Consider the following 17,529-nt stretch of genomic DNA (forward strand, 5'->3'; position numbering starts at 1 on the left):
TGGACGTGGCACTTGGTGCTATGGTCTGGCCTTGAGCTCTGTGGTAAAGGGTTGGACTTGGTCTATGAGGTCTCTTCCAACCTTGATGATACTGTGATACCTCCAGGGGCAGCAACTCCACCACCTCCCTGGGCAGCTCATTCCAATGCCAATCACTCTCTCTGCCAACAATTTCCTCCTGGCATCTAGCCTAGACCTCCCTTGGCACAACTTGAGACTCTGTCCCAGTGACAGCACAAGGGGCAGCAGGCACAAACTGGAATCCAGGAGGTTTCAGATGAAGATGAGGTAAAACTTCTTTGCTGTGAGGGTGCTGGATCCCTGGAACAAGCTGCCCAGAAAGTTTCTGAGGCTCCTTCTCCGGGATTCCAAATGTGCCTGGACATTGTGATGCTGAGCAACCTGCTGCAGGTGACTGTTTTAGGAGAGGGGGTGGACAAGATGATCTCAAGAGGTTCCTCTCCTAAACAAAACATTCTGTGCTTGTAGTATCTGAGACTGTAAGGATTAGTCCAGAAATCCAGAAATCAGTCCAGCCCCTGGGACAAGAGGGCTGTGGAGATGCTGCAGAGTGTCCAGAGCAGGGCCAGGAGGATGCTCAGAGGCTGCAGCAGCTCTGCTGTGAGCACAGCCTGAAAGAGTTGGGGCTGTGCAGACTGCAGCAGAGGAGGCTCCCAGGTGACCTTCTTGTGGCCTTCCAGCATCTGAAGGAGGCTAAAAAAAAGCTGGGGAGGGACTTTTGAGGCTGTGAGGGAGTGGCAGGAGTGGGGGGAATGGAGCAAAGCTGGAGGTGGGGAGAGTGAGGCTGGAGGTGAGGAGGAAGTTGTTGAGCAGGAGAGTGGTGAGAGGCTGGAATGGGTTGCCCAGGGAGGTGGTTGAGGCCCCATGGCTGGAGGTGTTTGAGGCCAGGCTGGCTGAGGCTGTGTGCAGCCTGCTCTAGGGTAGGGTGTCCCTGGGCATGGCAGGGGGGTTGGAACTGGCTGCTCCTTGTGGTCCCTTCCCACCCTGACTGATTCTGTGATTCTGTGCAATGGCAGAGCCCATCCCCAGAAATGGCCAAATCAGGAACAGAAGCAGGATGCTGAGAGTAGAACTTGCTGGGAGGTCTGTGCCTCATATGTCAGAAACTAGGGGGAAATGCAGCTTTTTGGGGGGGGGCTGCCTTTGTGCCTGAAGAATTGCATGATGATATTTTAATCATCTAACAGGTGTCTGTGCTTTTATTAGCCCCAGCCCTTTGGATTGCAAACAGGAGGGTTTCTTAGCTACTGTTTCAAGTGGGAACAGCAGCAGGGGAAGCCAAGCTGGATTCTTTCTTCCTTTTTTCTTTAGGGGTGGATAATTTTAGGACTCACATGCAAAAATCAAAGGCAGCAAATCCCTTTATTCATGCTGCCAGCTGTCCACTCTGGGATTGGGAAGCTGTTCTTTGTCCCCTATGCATTGTGTCAACCAGGTGTGTTTTCATTGCTTCCCTTTTTCTCTGAAGCATCAAACTGAAGCCAGTGTCAGAGACTTGATGGATCATCAGTTTGTTCTCCTGGGACAGATCCTGAGCCATATTGTGTCCTTGTGTACACAGGCAGAGCTCTGGTGAAGTCAGTATGTAGCTTTAACAAAAACCCACCACACATTAGTTATTGTCAGCAGTCCTTCAACCTGCCATCCATCATCTCCTGGCCACTTGACTGCAAGCATCACAGGTGAGCTGAGGTTTGAAGGGTTTGAGGACAGGATTTCACAGAGAGAGTGATTGGCATTGGAATGGGCTGCCCAGGGAGGTGGTGGAGTCACCATCCCTGGAGGTGTTCAAGAGGGGACTGGATGAGGCACTTAGTGCCATGGTCTGGGTGACTGGATAGGGCTGGGTGCTAGGTTGGACTAGATGATCTTGGAGGTCTCTTCCAACCTGCTTGATTCTATGATTGTAAGTTGTGTTAGGGGAGGTCTAGGCTGGATGTTAGGAGGAAGTTGTTGGCAGAGAGAGTGATTGGCATTGGAATGGGCTGCCCAGGGAGGTGGTGGAGTCACTGTCTCTGGAGGTGTTCAAGAGGGGACTGGATGAGGCACTTAGTGCCATGGTCTGGTTGACTGGCCAGGGCTGGGTGCTAGGTTGGACTGGCTGAGCTTGGAGGTCTCTTCCAACCTGCTTGATTCTATGATTGTTAAGACATGGAAACGGAGAAGCTGGAAAGCTGCAATGTAATGTGAGTTGATAACCTGGACCCATGCTATGGCCACCAGCCTGATCTCAGTCCTCTGTGGCCTTCCATCAGTCTCAGGTGAAGCAGAAATGAGGGCAGACATAAATCCAGGACAAAATGTTGCCCTGATTTTAGAAGGAACAATTGGATACCTCCTCTGGTGCCAACCCCACCTGGCTACAATGTCCTTTCAGGTAGTTGTAGACAGTAATAAGATCACCTCTGAGCCTCCTCTGCTACAGGCTGCACACCCCCAGCTCCCTCAGCCTCTCCTCACAGGGCTCTGCTCCAGGCCCCTCACAGCTTTGTCGCCCTCCTGTGGACACCTTCCAGTACTGCAACATCTCTGCAATGGAGGAGCCCAGAACTGGACACAGCACTCCAGGGGTGGCCTGAGCAGTGCTGAGCACAGGGGCACAAGAACCTCCCTTGTCCTGCTGCCCACACTGCTCCTGAGCCAGCCCAGGATGCCATTGGCTCTGCTGCCCACCTGGGCACTGCTGCCTCAGCTTCAGCTCTTCTCTTCCAGCACCCCCAGGGCCCTCTCTGCCTGGCTGCTCTCAGCCACTCTGGCCCCAGCCTGTAGCTGAAGAACCCAGGTGACCTCCTGTTCCTTTGAGCGCTGTTTGATGTAGCTCAAGGCTCACAGAAGCAGAAGGTGCTTTGCTGTGGACTATGCTGGACATAGCCCTTTCCTCTATAGCTTTGAGAGAAATTACTGCCTTACAGTTGCTGCAGAACTCCTAATAAGTGATCTGAATGCACAGAATTTCTCCTTCAGCAGAGACCAACGTTATGATGCTTAGCAAGGCCAGCTGCTGGCTTCTGTTCTTGGGTCACATCTCCATGCAATGCTACAGGGTGGGGAGAAAAGTGACTGGAAAGCTGCCTGGCAGAAAAGGACCTGGGTATGTAGGTTTTTCAGCCAGCTGAAGATGGGCCAGTGTGTGCCCAGGTGGCCAAGAAGGACACCAGCATCCTAGTTTGGGTCAGACCTAATGTGGGCAGCAGGACTAGGGCAGGGAGCATCCCCCTGTACTCAACACTGATAAGGCCACCTCTCATCATTCAGTTTTGGGCCTCTCACAACAAGAGGGACATTGAAGTGCTGGAGCAGGTCCAGAAAAGTGCCATGAAGCTGGCAAGAGGTCAAGAGTAGAAGAAATGAAGGGGGCCTATGAGAACACAGGGGAGGGCTGGTAGTGATAGGATGGAGGAGAATGGATTGAAGCTGGAAGGTTTAGGCTGGACATTAGGACATCTCCCTGCAGATGTTCCAGACTGTGTTGGGTGAGGCTGTGAGCAGTCTGGTCTAGTAGAAGGTGTCCCTGCCCATGGCAGGGGAGGTCAGAACTAGATGATCTTTAAGGTCCTTTCCAAGCCTAACCATTCTATGATAACTACCTCTGTCTTCAGGTAGTTGTTGGTTTTAACTTGCTTGAGCATTGGAAGGAGAACAAGAAGGTAACAGTGCAAACCCACTGATACTCTCAGGGTGGGGTTGTTCAATGTGGTCTTTCTCTCTTCTGTCTCACAGAGTTCATTGCTTCCACTACCTGATCCCTCTGGCTAAGCAGGGCAACTATGCCATCGTGGCCAACGTGGAGAGCATGGACTATGACCCCCTGGTGGTAAGGCTCAACAAGGACATCAGTGCCATTGAGGAAGCCATGAGTGCCAGCCTGCAGCAGCACAAGTTCCAGTACATCTTTGAAGGTCAGAAATGCACCCTAAGAGTTTGCTCCTTACAAAGTGCTTTCTGGTTCTCGTGGCAAAGCTCAGCAGCAGTGCTGCTGGGGTAAGGCAGACTGTGCTGCTGTTCCCTCCTGGAGCAGCCTGGTGAGGGAGAGCCACTGGGAAAGATTAGGGCTGGGCCAGGCACTAGGCAGGTGACAGAGGCTCTCATAGAGCCATAGAATCAAAGAATCAACCAGGTTGGAAGAGAGCTTCAAGTTCATCCAGTCCAACCTAGCACCCAGCCCTGGCCAAATCGCCCCGACCATGGCACTAAGTGCCCCAGCCAGGCTTTGCTTCAACACCTCCAGGCACAGCCACTCCACCACCTCCCTGGGCAGCCCATTCCAATGCCAATCACTCTCTCTGACAACAACTTCCTCCTCACATCCAGCCTAGACCTCCCCTGGCACAGCTTGAGACTGTGTCCTCTTCTTCTGTTGCTGCTTGCCTGGCAGCAGAGCCCAACCCCACCTGGCTACAGCCTCCCTGCAGGCAGCTGCAGGCAGCAATGAGCTCTGCCCTGAGCCTCCTCTGCTGCAGGCTGCACACCCCCAGCTCCCTCAGCCTCTCCTCACAGGGCTCTGCTCCAGGCCCCTCACCAGCTTCCTTGCCCTTCTCTGGACACCTTCCAGCACCTCAACATCTCTCTGCAATGGAGGAGCCCAGAACTGGACACAGCACTGCAGGAGTGGCCTGAGCAGTGCTGAGCCCAGGGGCAGAAGAACCTCCCTTGTCCTGCTGCCCACACTGCTCCTGAGCCAGGATGTGTTCGTTCTGCCTGCTTGCCTTTTGCATGTATGCCTCTGTTAATAGAATCTCCGTTTAAACTTCCAATCAATTTGCAGTATCTTCATTATTGCTCTCTAAAAGGATTCAGAGTCACTTCTGTCCTCCAGTCCTGGGCAGTTTGTGGTCTCAAACTGGGATAAGGAGCAGTAGTAGTCTGACAGAAAGAAGGACTGAAAGGGACGTTGTGCAAAGGCTGATTGTACATCTGGAAGTGCCATGGAAACATCAGTGGGTGTGATAATGCTTTGATATGATGTGGCTATGATAATGACAATGCCACTTGGAGTTTTCAGACTCTTTGGGGCAGGGTTGGTTTTCTACTAAAGAAGGAAACCATGAAGAACCTCCTAAAACGCAGAGGGGATTTGCTGAGGGCTGTTTCCAGGTACAGCTCAGTGTATCCTCCTGCTCCTGTACCACCTAGCAGCACTCAGTCAGTCATGCACTTCATGATCAACTGTTGTCACTGAACACCCTCCTGCTGTAATGTCATTGTTGGGTTCCCTCTCATCCTTGCAGGTCTGGGCCACCTCATATCCTGCATCCTTATCAACGGTGCCCACTACTTCAAGCGCATCAGTGAGTCTGGCATCAAGAAGATGTGCAGGAACATCTTCATCCTGCAGCAAAACCTGACCAACATCACCATGTCACGTGAGGCTGACCTGGACTTTGCAAGGTAAGCCAAGAGCATCACATTGCCTTTGGTCTTCTTTTCGTGTCCACCTCTGCAGTGGTGGCTCTGTCTGAAAGCTTCACCCCTGCTGCGTGCAACTGGATGGAGATGAATCATAGAGTCATAGAATCAGTCAGGGTTGGAAGGGAGCACAAGGATCATCCATTTCCAAGCCCCTTGCCATGCCCAGAGACACCATACCCTAGAGCAGGCTGCACACAGCCTCAGCCAGCCTGGCCTCAAACACCTCCAGCCATGGAGCCTCAACCACCTCCCTGGGCAACCCATTCCAGCCTCTCACCACTCTCCTGCTCAACAACTTCCTCCTCACCTCCACTCTCACTCTCCCCACCTCCAGCTTTGCTCCATTCCCCTCAGTCCTGACACTCCCTGACAGCCTCAAAAGACCCTCCACAGCTTTTTGTAGGCCTCCTTGCCAGGCAAGCAGCAACAGAAGAAGGGGACACAGTCTCAAGTTGTGCTGGGGGAGGTCTGGGCTGGATGTTAGGAGGAAGTTGTTGGCAGAGAGAGTGATTGGCATTGGAATGGGCTGCCCAGGGAGGTGGAGGAGTTGCTGTGGCTGGAGGTGTTGAAGCCAAGCCTGGATGGGGCACTTAGTGCCATGGTCTGGTTGACTGGCCAGGGCTGGGTGCTACGTTGGACTGGCTGAGCTTGGAGGTCTCTTCCAACCTGCTTGATTCTCTCATTCTATGATCATGTGTGGCAGCAGCTGGTTCAACAGGCAGCTGAGTCCAAGAAATAACCAAAGGAAGAGTCTGGAACTTGTATATTAAGGCATGTAGGTGAAGTGACAGAGTTTTGCCTGGCAGATGTGCCCCTCCACAACCATCAGAAACAGTTTTTGTCATCCTTTGGCCATTGGTCTTGGAGACTGAATTAGGAGAGGAACATGACTCCCTCAGATGAAGGAGAGTAGATATGACTGAGTGCCTCATTTACTTGGGCTCTCATTTGGGGAATGATCTCATTATTGAATTAGCTTCTTCATAATAACATTGACATGGGGAAGTTATGAATGCTGAGGCCTGGAGGAGGGGGAGAGAGAAAGATCCATTACAAACTCTCTAAGGAGAAGAGTTCTCAAATTCAATCTTTCCCTTTTTAAATGATTTTTTTCCCCTCCTCATCTGCTGAAATGCTAAATAAATTAGCTCAGGGGTTTTTTTTGGCAGGCAGAAAGAGCTTGAGGATGTGCTGACAGCAGCTGGCACCCAAATAATGAAATGCTGACCAGGCACTAGTGGAAGCTGGCACAGCAGGCTTGGCTGGTTTCTGGAGAGGTCCTTGCAGGAAGGGATGAGTAGCTGTGGAGCTCTGACTCACAGTGCTGCACGGTGTGAAGTGGAGCCTGAAGGGGAAGGTGAAGAGATAACATAGAATCATAGAATCAGCCAGGTTAGAAGAGAGCTCCAAGCTCAGCCAGCCCAGCCTAGCACCCAGCCCTGGCCAATCAACCAGACCATGGCACTAAGTGTCTCATCCAGGCTTTGCTTCAACACCTCCACCACCTCCCTGGGCAGCCCATTCCAATGCCAATCACTCTCTATGACAACAACTTCCTAACAACATCCAGCCTAGACCTCCCCTGGCACAGCTTCAGACTGTGTCCCCTTGTTCTGTTGCTGCTTGCCTGGCAGCAGAGCCCAACCCCACCTGGCTACAGCCTCCCTGTTCAGCCACCTCCCTGGGCAACCCATTCCAGCCTCTCACCACTCTCATGCTGAAGAACTTCCTCCTAGTTTGGTTTGGAAGGGACCTCAAAGCTCATCCAGTTCCAACCCTCTGCCATAGGCAGGGACACCTCCTGCTAGAACAGGTTGCTCAAGGCCTCAGCCAACCTGGACTTGAACACCTCCAGGGAGGTTGTGGAGCACAGAATCACCCAATGTGATCTTTGATCACATTGGGTGATTCTGTGCTCCACAACCTCCCTGGGCAACCTGTGCCAGTGTCTCACCACCCTTAACCTGTGCCAGTGTCTCACCACCCTCACTGCAAACAACCCTTTCCTAACATCCAGTTTCAATCTCCCCTCTGCCACTTTAAACCCATTCCTCCTCCTCCTGTCATTACCAGACCTTGTCACTAGTCCCTCCCCAGCCTGCCTGTAGCCCCCTTCAGATACTGGAAGGCCACTTTAAAGTCTCCTTGAAGCCTTCTCTTCTGCAGGCTGCACAGCCCCAGCTCTTGTAGCCTGTCCTCAGAGCAGAGCTGCTGCAGCCCTCTCAGCATCTTGGTGCCCTCCTCTGGACTGGCTCCAACACTTCCATGTCCTGCTTGTGCTGGGGGCTCCAGAACTGCCCCCAGGACTGCAGGTGGGGTGTGAGGAGAGCAGAGCCAAGGGGCAGAATCCCCTCCTTTGCCCTGTGCCCACACTGCTCTTGGCTGCAGCCCAGCACACCATGGCAGGGAGAAAATTCATTTGCCATCAGTTTTAGTTGGAGATTCTCAGTTCCAGGCAGAGTTGAGTCAGGAAGCTGTCAGCAGAGCTGGAGCAGATTGCCATTGAACAAAACAAACTGCAAACTCTAGCAGGGACCTTCCCCATCAACAAACCCGAGGTAAAATTGCCTGGTTCTGAGTGCTGAGGTGTCACCAGAGGATTTGTGGCCTTTGCTAAGTGTGCTGCAGATATTAATAGTTTGGGTTTTTTTTCCCCCTCCTATGCATGTTCAGTATCTAGGCCAGCAGAGATGCAGGCAGTCGTTAGGGCATCATCCACTGCTATGTTAAAGAGCAATCAGGATTTCCTTCCCACATGGAACACTTCAGCAGATGCTGCAGAGTCTGGGAGTGACCATCAGTTCCAAATACCTCCCAATTTTGCAGTGTTCAGACCTGGAATTAGATTTGTGGCATTAGAGGGTGTCAAGGATTAGGGCTGGAGAAGCCATCAGAGGCTTTAGAAGAACTCCTCTGCCTTCCCAAAGGGAAGAGAAAGGGGGTAAGGGAGAGAGACTGATGGGTTGGGAAAGGCACTGCACCAGCCTTAGTGAACACAGTGACAGTAAAATGAATGTGGAGCAAAGGTGGAGGTGGGGAGAGTGAGGCTGGAGGTGAGGAGGAAGTTGTTGAGCAGGAGAGTGGTGAGAGGCTGGAATAGGTTGCCCAGGGAGGTGGTTGAGGCCCCATGGCTGGAGGTGTTTGAGGCCAGGCTGGCTGAGGCTGTGTGCAGCCTGCTCTAGGGTAGGGTGTCCCTGGGCATGGCAGGGGGGTTGGAACTGGCTGCTCCTTGTGCTCCCTTCCAACCCTGCCTGGTTCTGTGATTCTAACAGTCATAGAACCGTTTGATTGGAAGAGATCTCTAATGCCATCCAGTCCAACCATTAACCCAGCACTGCCAGGTCATCACTAAACCACAGAATCATAGAATCAACCAGGTTGGAAGAGACCTCCAAGCTCATCCAGCCCAACCTGGCACCCAGCCCTATCCAGTCAACCAGAGCATGGCACTAAGTGCCTCATTCAGGCTTTGCTTCTACACTTCCAGGCACAGTGACTCCACCACCCCCCTGGGCAGCCCATTCCAGTGCCAATCACTCTGTCTGACAACAACTTCCTCCTGACATCCAGCCACCTCCATGGCTTTTAAATCTCTCCAGGAATTGGGATTCCACTGCTGCCTTGGGCAGCCTGTTCTGGGGCTTGGCAACCCCTTGGGGGAAGAAACTGTTCCTCATGTCCAGCTTAAAGCTCCCTTGGTGCAAGCAGAGGCTGTTACCTCTTTTCCTATGCCTTGTTCCTTATAGGCAGTGACAAGATCTGCCTTCAAACTCTTTTTCTCCAGGCTAAACAATCCCATTTATTGCAGTTGCTCCTCACAAGATTTGTGTTCTAGGCCCTTTAAACAGCTTTGTTGGTCATAGAATGGTTAGAAGGGACCTCATAGCTCATCCAATTCCAACCCCCTGCCCTAGGCAGGGGCACCTCCCACTAGAACAGGTTGCTCAAGGACTCATCCAACCTGGACTTGAACACCTCTGGGGAGGTTGTAGAGCCCATTGCTGTCTGCAGCTGCCTGCAGGGAGGCTGTAGCCAGGTGGGGTTGGGCTCTGCTGCCAGGCAAGCAGCACCAGAACAAGGGGACAGAGTCTCAAGCTGTGGCAGGGCAGGTCTAGGCTGGGTGTTAGGAGGGAGTTGTTGTCAGAGAGAGTGATTGGCATTGGAATGGGCTGCCCAGGGAGGTGGTGAAGTCACTGTCTCTGGAGGTGTTGAAGCCAAGCCTGGCTGGGGCACTCAGTGCCATGGTCTGGGTGATTGGCCAGGGCTGGGTGCTAGGTTGGGCTGGCTGAGCTTGGAGCTCTCTTCCAACCTGCTTGATTCTATGATTCTGTGATCTCTGCTTTAGCATCCCCTGCACACTCTGGTTTTCCTTGTAAGCTTGACTGAAATCACAGCAGCAGAGTGCATGTAGACAGCCTCCAGGTTTAGGACTACCTCAGTCTGTGACTAGAGGCAGAGATGCCCTTGTGCTACATTTCCCAGTGCAATCAGGAGTCACCATCCCTGGAGGTGTTGAAGCCAAGCCTGGCTGAGGCACTTAGTGCCATGGTCTGATTGACTGGACAGGGCTGGGTGCTAGGTTGGACTGGCTGAGCTTGGAGGTCTCTCCCAACCTGCTTGATTCTGTGCTTGCTTTCAGCACAAACACCCATGGATGTGGCAGGTTCTCTGATTCTTCCATGGGGTGAATCAGAAAATAGCAGCAGGACCAATCTGTGAACTGCAGCAGCAGGATTTCAGAAGGTGCTTTAGTTCTGCACGGGATGCACAGCATCCAGAGCTCCTCTCCTCCTATGACTGGCATGCAGAGGATTTTTTGTTGCTGTTACAAAGGAGTAGGAGAGATTTGTTCCTCTTCCTAACGCACAAGGATGTCCCAGGCAGGAGGAATAAGCAGTAACTTGCTGCCATCTACTGGGTGCTGCAGAGGGAAGGAGAAGCCAGTGAGCATTAGAGATCCCTTCAGCATCCCAGGGCTTGGAAAGAACTAAACAGTGTCAGATATCAATTCTCCTTCTGATTTAAGTCTTGGTACATGAAGATGTGCCAGCAGTGTGCCCAGGTGGCCAAGAAGGACAACAGCCTCCTGGCCTGTATCAGCAACAGTGTGACCAGCAGGACCAGGGACGTGATTGTCTGTCCTCAGCACTGGGGAGGCCACGCCTTGAGTACTGGGATCAGTTTTGAGGCCCTCACTCCAAAAAGGACATTGAGGTGATGGAGCATGTCCAGAGAAGGGCAACAAAGCTGATGAAGGGTCTAGAGAACAGCTGGGGCATCTGGGGTTGTTCAGCCTGGAGAATAAGGAGGCTGAGGGAAGACCTGGCTCTCTACAGCTCCCCTAAAGGGGGCTGGAGCCAGCTGGGAGTCATTCTCTTCTCCCTGGTAAGAAATGATAGAACAAGAGAAAACAGCTTCAAGTTGCACCAGGGGACTTCTTCACTCAAAGGCTTCTCAAATGCTGGAACAGGTTCCCCAGGGAGGTGCTTGAATCCTCATCCCTGCAGGTGTTTAAAAGCCACAGAAATGTGGTGCTGAGGGACGTGGTTGAGCATCAGTCTTGGTAGAGTTAGTGGCTGGACTCAGTCAGCTTAAGGGTCTTTTCCAGCCAAAACAGTGCCATAATTCCCTAAATAGAGAGTCACCAGGATGTGTTTGCTGCCTGAATGCCCAGGTTGCCTGAGGATGTAGCTGGTTGAGAGAAGACTCAACTGAGAGCCATTCCTGATGGGTGACTTGTGTGTGCTGAACCTCAGATCTAATGGATTCTGATCTGCATCCCCTTTATTCAGCAGCAGGCTGCTGTTCTGCTCTCAGGTGCCTTTGCAGTGGTCCTGCTTGCCATTGGAATGGGCTGCCCAGAGAGGTCTAGGCTGGATGTTAGGAGGAAGTTGTTGGCAGAGAGAGTGATTGGCATTGGAATGGGCTGCCCAGGGAGGTGGTGGAGTCTCTGTCCCTGGAGGTGTTGAAGAGAAGCCTGGCTGAGGCAGTGCCATGGTCTGGTTGACTGGCCAGGGCTGGGTGCTAGGTTGGACTGGATGAGCTTGGAGGTCTCTTTTAACCTGGTTGATTCTATGGTCTGGTTGGCTGCATAATGCTGAGCGCTAGGTTGGACTGGCTGAGCTTGGAGGTCTCTTCCAACCTGCCTGATTCTATGATTCTGAGATTCTCTGCTCACTTGTGGTTCAGAACCAGGTGGGAAAGGTGTCTGAGATGTTCTCCCTTGGAGATGCTCTCAAGCCAGAAGAGAATCTGGGGTGATTAAGATCATTCAGCTGGAGTAAACCCCCCCCTTAGTTGAGTATACAACATGGATATCAGAAATTCTGAGTGGTCAGGCCAGGGCTGGGTGCTAGGTTGGGCTGGCTGAGCTTGGAGGTCTCTTCCAACCTGCCTGATTCTATGATTCTGTGATGCTGGGAAGACCCTACCCTGTCGAGGAGGCAGAAGCAGAAGAAGGCTGCAGAAGAGGAGCTGCTCTTTGCTGTCAGTGTGGGCAAAGGCTTGTTCCATCCATCAGGATGCTGGAGCCGTGGTGGGTGTCTGTGGAGCATGCCCTCATTCCCCTTCTGCTGCTTTTAATTAACAAAGCTGCTTTAGTTTTCAATTAAGGACTTGGTTATGACAAAATCTGTGTTTTCTTTTCCTTTCTTTCCTCTCTTGTTTTCTCCCCCCTGTAGTTTCCACTGAGCTTTGATCTCAGTGCAGGTTTAATTAGCTGTAATTAGTGGTTTCACTGCATTAACCAAAAAATCCCAACCACAGAGGATTAAAACCCACCCCTCAGCTTGATGCCCACCCCCTCCTCTTCCTCCTTCTTGCTTCCCCCATGTGCTTTGGGGGGATCAGATGTTGTCCCCATACAGTCCTTCCCCAGAAGGGTACTGCTGGGTGGATGCTTCATGCATCCCAAACAGATTCCCTGTTATGGACTCATTAAATCCAGGCTGGAACAAATCACCCATCCGTGGAGTTTAATTTCCAGTCAAATCTGCAGCTGCCAGGAGGTTTAGTAGGACACCAGTTTATGCCTTCACAGCATCTCCTAGAGTGCTTCTTGGCTGCTCTTGCCATACACTGTGTTTGCAACAAGGTGTCTGCTCGAGGCTTCCCAACCTTTCAGCTTCTGCATGCAGTCAGAGAAGCAACCCAGTTGGAAGAGACCTCCAAGGTCATCCAGTCCAACCTAGCACCCAGCCCTAGCCAGTCAACTAGACCATGGCACTGAGTCCAACCTCTCCAACCTATCCATCCAATCCAACCTATCCATCCAATCCAACCTATCCAACCTATCCATCCAATCCAACTTATCCAACCAAGATGAATACAGATCTCATATTTAACCCCAAAAGGCCCCTACATCATCAGCTGTGCCACCATGCTGGTGTCCTCCATGCTCACTCATGCAAATTCATCAAGGAAAGGAAGGAACTCTTGCAGTTAGTGCCCAGTATCAGCTTGACACAACCTCAGCTTAGGAATAAAGTGAGAATCACAGAATCATAGAATCAACCAGGCTGGAAGACACCTCCAAGCTCATCCAGTCCAGCCCTATCCATCCAGTGCAACCTATCCAACCAAGCTCATCCAGTCCAGCCCTATCCAAGCACCCAGACCATGGCACTAGGTGCCCCACCCAGGCTTTGCTTCAGCACCTCCAGGGACAGAGACTCCACCACCTCCCTGGCAGCCCATTCCAATGCCAATCACTCTCTCTGACAACAACTTCCTCCTAACATCCAGCCTAGACCTGCCCTGGCACAACTTCAGACTGTGTCCCCTTCTTCTGCTGCTGCTTGCCTGGCAGCAGAGCCCAACCCCACCTGGCTACAGCCTCCCTGCAGGCAGCTGCAGGCAGCAATGAGCTCTGCCCTGAGCCTCCTCTGCTGCAGGCTGCACCCCCCCAGCTCCCTCAGCCTCTCCTCACAGGGCTCTGCTCCAGGCCCCTCCCCAGCCTTGCTGCCCTTCTCCAAACACCTTCCAGCACCTCAACATCTCTCTTGAATTGAGGAGCCCAGAAGTGGACACAGCACTCAGGGTGTGCCCTGACCAGTGCTGTCCCCATCTCCCTGAACCTCTCCTTTTCTTGAACACCTCCACAGACAGCAGCTCCATTCACCCCTGCTGTCCAAACACTGTGATGTGTGGGACTCACACAGCATCCTCTTCATCAGTATTGCTTCATACAGCAAAGGGGTAGGGATAGGTTGGACTGGAGGATGTTGGAGGTCTCTTCCAACCTGGTTGATTCTATGATTCTAGGAAGCCCCTTAAAATACCAGTTGGTGCTGGTCCTGCCCAGCCTTTGCACTGTTGACTCAAGGCTTTTATTTGGATCAGCCTTTTCAGCTTTTCCCTCAGACACTTTTAATCTTCTCAGAGTAACCTTTAGAGATACAGAGGGGGTTTTAGTGGCCTCTGTAATGATTTCCCTTTTGCCTGCATGTGGATGTCTGAGTTGTTCTGAGTAAAGAGATTAATTCAATTTTCCTAACCTGGAAATGGACTGAAAACCCAAGAAGCTTCATTGACTTCCCCCACCCCAACCCCCTGCTTGGTTCCTGGGTGTATTAGTGAAGCAATCAATGGAGGTGAACTTCTCAGCCAGCACAAACTGGTGTCCACATTTCCTGGGGCCACAAGCTGCAGAAGATGTGAACAAGCAGCATTTTAAGAAGCATTTTTTTTTGGCTGCTGGACTCAGCCAGAGCAGATTTCCTCCTCTGCTTTTGACCACATCAGGATATATTGTCCTGGAAATGAATTTACTAACAGCTTCCTTCTTCATCCCTGAGGTGACAGCCTCCTGCTGCCCGTTCTTGAGACTAATAAGTTTTGAACATTGGTGAGGAGAGAGAAAGCAAAAGAACCAAAGCAATTACTTTGTGTTCCCAAGCTCCTTATTTGTGCAGGTGCCTCTGTGTTTATCTCTCTCTGTCATGCTGCATTGCTAATGGTAATTAAAGGGAAGGGATTTTTGCTTCTAGAATTGTTGCCTTTAGTGACTTTGGCCTCTGAGATGATCCTTAGCCACTGACCAGTAACTTGTGGAACTCTGATGGAAGTTTAGGAGATTCTGGCTAGAGAGGGATTGTTTTCTTTATCTGCACTGAGGAGAGGCTGAGGGAGCTGGGGGTGTGCAGCCTGCAGAAGAGGAGGCTCAGGGCAGAGCTCATTGCTGTCTGCAGCTGCCTGAAGGGAGGCTGTAGCCAGGTGGGGTTGGGCTCTGCTGCCAGGCAAGCAGCAACAGAACAAGGGGACACAGTCTCCAGTTATGCCAGGGCAGATATAGGCGGGATGTGAGGAGGAAGTTGTTGGCAGAGAGAGTGATTGGCATTGGAATGGGCTGCCCAGGGAGGTGGTGGAGTCACCGTCCCTGGAGGTATCCCAGTATCATCAGGGTTGGAAGAGACCTCACAGATCATCAAGTCCAACCCTTTACCACAGAGCTCAAGGCCAGACCATGGCACCAAGTGCCACGTCCAGTCCTGCCTTGAACAGCCCCAGGGACGGCGACTCCACCACCTCCCCGGGCAGCCCATTCCAGTGTCCAATGACTCTCTCAGGGAAGAACTTTCTCCTCACCTCCAGCCTAAACCTCCCCTGGCACAGCCTGAGGCTGTGTCCTCTTGTTCTGGTGCTGGCCACCTGAGAGAAGAGAGCAACCTCCTCCTGGCCACAACCACCCCTCAGGTAGTTGTAGACAGCAATAAGGTCTCCCCTGAGCCTCCTCTTCTCCAGGCTAACCAATCCCAGCTCCCTCAGCCTCTCCTCGTAGGGCTGTGCTCAAGGCCTCTCCCCAGCCTCGTCGCCCTTCTCTGGACACTCTCAAGCATTTCGATGTCCCTTCTAAACTCAGGGGCCCAGGTGTTGAAGCCAAGCCTGGATAAGGCACTTAGTGCCATGGTCTGGTTGATTGGCCAGGGCTGGGTGCTAGGTTGGACTGGATGAGCTTGGAGGTCTCTTGATTCTGTGATTCTATGATCTAGGTCTGTGGCATGCAGGAGTGGGTGCCTGGAGGGAACTGAGGAGTGCTTCCGTAAATGCTTACAAATACTTAAAGGATAGGTGTCAGGAGGATGGGACCAGTCTGTTTTCAGTGGCAGAGGACAAGGGGTAGCAGGCATAAACCTGAGAATAAGAAGTTCCATCTAAGCATGAGGAGGAGCTTTTAATTATGACAATGGAGCACTGGAACAGGCTGCCCAGAGAGATGATGGTGTCTCCTTTCAAAACCTGCCTCATCATGTACATGGAATCACAGAATCAACCATGTTGGAAGAGACCTCCAGGCTCAGCCAGTCCAACCTAGCACCCAGCCCTGGCCAAGCAACCAGACCATGGCACTAAGTGCCCCAGCCAGGCTTGGCTTCAACACCTCCAGCCACAGTGACTCCACCACCTCCCTGGGCAGCCCATTCCAATGCCAATCACTCTCTCTGACAACAACTTCCTCCTCACATCCAGCCTAGACCTGCCCTGGCACAGCTTGAGACTGTGTCCCCTTGTTCTGTTGCTGCTTGCCTGGCAGCAGAGCCCAACCCCACCTGGCTACAGCCTCCCTGCAGGCAGCTGCAGGCAGCAATGAGCTCTGCCCTGAGCCTCCTCTGCTGCAGGCTGCACCCCCCCAGCTCCCTCAGCCTCTCCTCACAGGGCTCTGCTCCAGGCCCCTCCCCAGCCTTGCTGCCCTTCTCTCAACACCTTCCAGCACCTCAACATCTCTCTGCAATGGAGGAGCCCAGAACTGGAGACAGTTCCTGTGTGACCTTCTGCAGGTGAACCTGCCCTGGCAGAAGAGTTGGAGATCTCCAGAGGTCCTTTCCAACCCTACCAGACTGCCATACTGTGATACTGTGATTTCTTGGCAGGCCAGGTTTTGAAAGCACATCCTGTGGCTATAAGTCTTGGTACTCACTGTCATCTTGGTGGTGGTTGTGTCACATCACAGAGCACTCAGCAACATTTGCTTTACTTGGATGTGTTGTCTGGGTGGTCACAGCAAAACTGTGGAGCAAAGCCAAGCTGTGCTTAATCAGCAGTGGTGTGGATTGTGCTCACCACCTGCTCATGGCTCCCTGGTTAACAAGTGAAGGTCAAGTGCTGAGTCCTGAACTTGGGTCACAACAGTGCTGTGCCATGCTTCTGCCTGGCTGGAAAGCTGACAGATGGAAAAGGGCCTGGGGAAGTTGGGCAGCAGCCAGTTGAAAGAATGAGCCAGCATATGCTCAGGTGTGCAATTGCCTGGCCAGCAGGACCAGGGCAGGGCTTGTTTCCCTGTACTGGGCACTGGTGAGGTTGTACCTCAAATCCTGGGTTCAGTTTGGAGCCACTCACTCCAAGAAGGACATTGAGATGCTGGAATGGGTCCAAAGGCTGATGGAAGAGTCTGGAGAATAGCTCTTGTGAGGGAACTATGGTTGTTCAGCCTGGAGAAAAGGAAGCTGACAGAACACCTTCTGGCTTTCTACAACTCCCCAGAAGGAGGATGAGCCAGGTGGAGGTTGTTCTCTTCTCCCTAGTATCAAGTGGCAGAACAGGGGTAAGCAGCCTGAAGTTGCACTCATGGGAGGAAGATCACAGTGTGACAGAATGGTAGGGGATAAAGAGGACCTCTGGGAATCATCTAGTCCAGCCCTTCTGCTAAAACTCTGTGTGAGTTTGGAATCTCTCCAGAGAAGGAGACTCCCCAGCCTCTCTGGGCAGCCTGCTTCAGGGCTCCATCACACCCCAGATGCCTAAGTTTCTCCTAGGTGGAACTTCTTGCATTCCAGTTTGTGCCCCCTGGCCATAATGTGGCCAAGGTGGCCATTTAAAGACTGGCTAATGTGTCAGCCTCTTGAGGATGTAACAAAAACCCCACCAGTCATGTCTTCTAGTTCTTAAAGGGTCAAATAACATCATGGAGTTAGTTCTGCTGTGTGTCTGTGTCGTCTGGCATTGCACTGTCTTGGTCGATGCTGTTCAAACAAGGTCAGAATTTAGCCCTAGCCTCATGATGAAGCCTGAACAAACATCCAGAGTCATCCCACAGGAGCAGATACCCTTGTGGCTGCATGGGATTGTAAACTCCACATCTCAGCTCTCACATAACCACCTTGG

The 17,529-nt window shown here is 52.2% G+C and overlaps 1 protein-coding gene across 1 annotated transcript in view; it reads left to right on the plus strand.

The window, feature by feature from the left end:
* Nucleotides 1-17,529, plus strand: part of EXOC4 (exocyst complex component 4) — a 500,658-nt gene that overhangs the window by 471,222 nt on the left and 11,907 nt on the right. The window contains exons 16-17 of the mRNA XM_064142739.1: nt 3,742-3,920; nt 5,250-5,409. Of these exons, the coding sequence (XP_063998809.1) occupies nt 3,742-3,920; nt 5,250-5,409 (339 nt within the window). The remainder of the gene's footprint in view (nt 1-3,741; nt 3,921-5,249; nt 5,410-17,529) is intronic.

This window comes from Pogoniulus pusillus, chromosome 4, assembly GCF_015220805.1.
Source record: "Pogoniulus pusillus isolate bPogPus1 chromosome 4, bPogPus1.pri, whole genome shotgun sequence".
NCBI lineage: Eukaryota > Metazoa > Chordata > Aves > Piciformes > Lybiidae > Pogoniulus > Pogoniulus pusillus.